This window comes from Leuciscus leuciscus (assembly GCF_965113295.1).
Source record: "Leuciscus leuciscus genome assembly, chromosome: 15".
Taxonomy (NCBI): Eukaryota; Metazoa; Chordata; class Actinopteri; order Cypriniformes; family Leuciscidae; genus Leuciscus; species Leuciscus leuciscus.
The window spans coordinates 29,569,785-29,573,522 of record NC_138739.1 but is presented as its reverse complement, the minus strand read 5'-3'; the positions used below and the strand labels follow the sequence as shown (position 1 = coordinate 29,573,522).

Sequence of the window (3,738 nt, the reverse complement as noted above, 5' to 3'; positions counted from 1 at the left end):
ACAGGCAAATAAAATAAAATAAGATACACCAAAAGTACTTTAAATAAAATAGTCTATTGTACTGTTGAGCTGAACGGGTCTATTTACACCTTTAAATTTGTCTTTATTCTACTTCACACTTGAGTACATGTACATCTACACACCAGAAGTGCGAACTTGCGGTTTGACAAGGCTAAGTTCAATCAGATATCAGACAAATTTACCCCAGCTTGAAACCATCTTTATTGTGACCGATGACAATGTTTCATATTTAATCATGATCACTTTAATAATTTAATTAAAAACCCATATTTATTATTAGAGAATAAATTTAAGAAACCTAACTACACGGTGATTAGCATAACTGTTCTCATTACACATTCCATGTACAAATTAATATGAAGCAGCAAAAATGAAACCATTTTTAGTTTTGCTGTTTCTGTCTGTATGTTGTGGGAGCCACGTAATTTTTTTCTCATTCTTTTGTTTTTCCCTTACGTGAGACATCACTAATGCATAACGGTTTCAGTGAAAGGTTGTTTTCGATGTCGTATTCAGCTGGAACCCGTATTTCACGCAAGCAACGCTCTTAAAAATAAAGGTTGTTCATGGGCATCGAGGAAGAACCTTTAACATTCATGGAACCGTTCCATCCCACAAAGGGTTCTTTATATTGAACAAAGGTACTTTAGATTATTAAAATGTTCTGAACACTAAGAAAAACATGGTTATTTTAAGAACTGATAACTGAGTTGTACTTTGGGGAACCAAAAGTGGTCCTCCAAACTTCACACCAGAGTGAAGGTTAATACTAATAATAATTTCTATCAAACAATCAATGATGTGTCTGTGTGTAGATTCCCAAACATGAATCAGATTTATATGCAATAAGCAAATAAGCGAGATGAGGGAAAGAGGATTAACTACTTTTAATTGCAATCCACATATTTGCAGAATAAACATTTCAAGTTATGTTTTATCTACTGTTTGCCAGGCCGTATGGAGGAGTTGGCTTGCGCATCACTACTTTAAGCACAGCTAATGCCTTAAAGGGATAGTTCACCCACGTCGTTCTCAACTTGTATGCCTCTCTCTTGCGGGACACAAAAGAACATATTTTGAATGACTTTTTCTATACAATGAAAGTTAATGGGGTCCAAAAAAAACCCATTAGAACACTGAGACCATTTTCAAAATATTTCTATCCTACAGATGAAAGAGAGCCATACAGGTTTGGAATGACACGAGGGTGAGTAAATGTTGACAGAATGTTCATTTCTGGGTGAACGATCCCATTAAGCAGTTTATTATCACAATAAAAATACTGTTCAGGAAGCATTATTGCTGATTAAGAGTTCTCCGGGCAAAATATTCTTCTGAGCTGTCCTGAGATCTCAGTGGACAGCATGCTGTACCTGCTGTTGAAGTTCCAGAGGGACCTTCCTCCATTACGAGTTCCGTCTGGGTCTCGTAGCGACAGAGGGAAGGACAACGGCCAGTTGGGATGAAGGGGAGATGGGCGCAAAGAGGATGAGCCCCAAGGTAACATCTGGTTGTTGTGCTGGGTGACGGAGTGGCTCAACCCAGGCAGCAACTGAGGAGGGGGCGGTGAAGGTGCAGGTGCTCTCTTAGTTGGAAACAGTTGTGGGTGACTTGGTGGGTCGTTGCTTGAAGAGACCTGTGGGTGAGATGCTGGGTCCGACTCAACTGGGTCAGCATTGTTGTCTAAGTAGCTAACCTGTGATGGTAGGTGGGCACTTTTAGGAGGCACCCTCAAGGGTGAGATGAATTGAGATGAGCTATGCTCTGGCCAAGAGTGGTAGAGTTCTGGACCGTCTGCTGAAAGAGCAGCAGTGCCGCTAGCCAAACCCCACAGGGACGGCTTGAGATGGGACGGAACAGGATAGTGGAATGGAATCATGGGATGATTGACGTCTAGACCTCGCCCAATTCCCATGTGATACTGCAGACTCAGCACCTCGGCCCTGAGTTGGGCGTTCTCCTCGCTCAGCGCCAGAAGCTGTCCCTCCAGCATGAAGTCGTTGAGTCGTCTCTTCTCACGGGAACGCTTGGCAGCCTCGTTATTCTTCTGCCGCTTGACCCAATACGATGCATCTTTTTTCTCAGCAGGGGTCATCTCACGTTTACGTCGTCTACTTGGTACAAGTGGGTTGCGATATGATGGGAGGTGGAACAGTCGTCGTGCCAGTACAGATGAGCCGGTGAGTGGCAGAAGCTTGCTCAAACTTCCAGGTTCATCTTCGCTAGTCGAGCTCTCGCCCGTGGAGGAGGGAAGACAAGCGTCTGCCAGATGCTCGGGACTTCTTATGGTACTCATTGTTCTGGAAAGACAAAGAGTTCGATGATCAGTAGGACCCAGTTTCAAAACAATACTTTGGCAAAACGTATCATTTTTTTGTTTGTTTAGATTGGTTTTTGAATAAGAACGATGCAAAAGCTCACAATTTTTCCACTTCTGTGTAAGAATACGCCTTCATTATACAATGCAACTTAAATTCATTATCACTTATTAGTGTACACACTGCAGTTTCCTGTCAGAAAAAGGGTAAATATAGACATGAGAAGTGTGTTAGCCTACCAAGGAAACATACTGGGCAATTGATGATTTTAAATGTGCAAAATAATTATATGTAAGTAGTTTGTGAGAAATGCGTCATGCTGAATTAATGACGATGATTTATTGGATCTGATGCAGGCAACCTTGATAAGATCAATTTTGGTGAGGTTGGGCATAGATAAAGATCTTAATTTTTCACATTGCTAAAAGCAAGATTCTTTGTAGGTTATTTGAAACCACTGCATATCTGCAGAACTGACAACATCAAATGGCGGTTGTTCATTTTATACTTGGTGAATATGAAAACTGCATCACTTCTTGCAACAATATAGAATTAAATTACTGCATGATTGACATTTCATTTATTTAAAGAATTCAGTGTTTTTAAGTCTGCGTACAGAATACTAAGTGTAAACACGAGTTTCCAAAATCTTAACTGAAAAGAACCGTGGCGAAAGAAAATCGCTTTACCTTACCTTACGCTGCTGCCACAGGAATGATGCTAGCAAGTGCAAATGAATTAAAGGACATCAGCTTAAAAGTAAAACTCTTTGGCTGGAAACATACAAAGACTCAGCAACCAACAGACAAGGTGGCACAAGTAATATGCACAGACATGCCTATTGTATGAAAGTAGTAGGTGAGGACCACATCTTCCTTCCTCAGGAGGCGGAGACTTGCAAACAAGTATCTCAAACCAGTGGTTTGAGTTATGACTCACTCTTTTGTTTGTTCTACTTTTTAAAGAATGAATTAAAGAAATGAATGCAGGCGCACTCATCATCTTGATGTTTATTTTTTTTACAATTTACATTTCTCTGTTTACGTTTTGCATTTCTCCCAGTTATTATTCATTACGTTCAGATCTAAAAAATAATAATAATTTGTTTATTGAATTACATATCTCATGCACCATTATCTAATCATAACAGATCATTTTGTATATATTATTTATTTATTTATTCAATTCATTTTTAAAGTCATGAATTTTAGTTTACATTTTATTTAAATGTATTTTTAATGTCATGGATGCTCTATAAGAGTCCTACACTTCAACCAAAGATGGCACATTAATTAGACTATATTGCTGTATCCTGTCAGTCTGGATGAAGACCAATATTCATTTTGAGGCCTAACTTCACAATTCAAACAGCATATAGGCATATGTGCATTGTTACGTG

General features: G+C 39.3%; 1 protein-coding gene across 2 annotated transcripts; it reads right to left on the bottom strand.

Annotated features, from left to right (window-relative positions):
* Positions 1 to 204: 204 nt before the first annotated feature.
* Positions 205 to 3,329, bottom strand: LOC309475128 (uncharacterized protein). Of its 2 annotated transcripts, none has more exons than XM_082137756.1 (2): positions 3,029 to 3,329; positions 205 to 2,321 (listed from the first exon to the last, which is right to left on the bottom strand). In XM_082137756.1, the coding sequence occupies exon 2, from the start codon at positions 2,315 to 2,317 to the stop codon at positions 1,328 to 1,330; it is 990 nt and encodes a 329-aa protein (XP_081993882.1). In that variant the 5' UTR covers positions 2,318 to 2,321; positions 3,029 to 3,329; the 3' UTR covers positions 205 to 1,327. The 2 variants fall into 2 exon arrangements, with proteins under 2 accessions (XP_081993882.1, XP_081993881.1); XM_082137755.1 differs by having other exon boundaries at positions 3,034 to 3,326.
* Between the last annotated feature and the right edge of the window lie 409 nt (positions 3,330 to 3,738).

Coding starts and splice junctions, on each gene's coding strand:
- LOC309475128 (XM_082137756.1), bottom strand. CDS start 2,317: ATGAGTACCATAAGAAGTCCCGAGCATCTGGCAGACGCTTGTCTTCCC.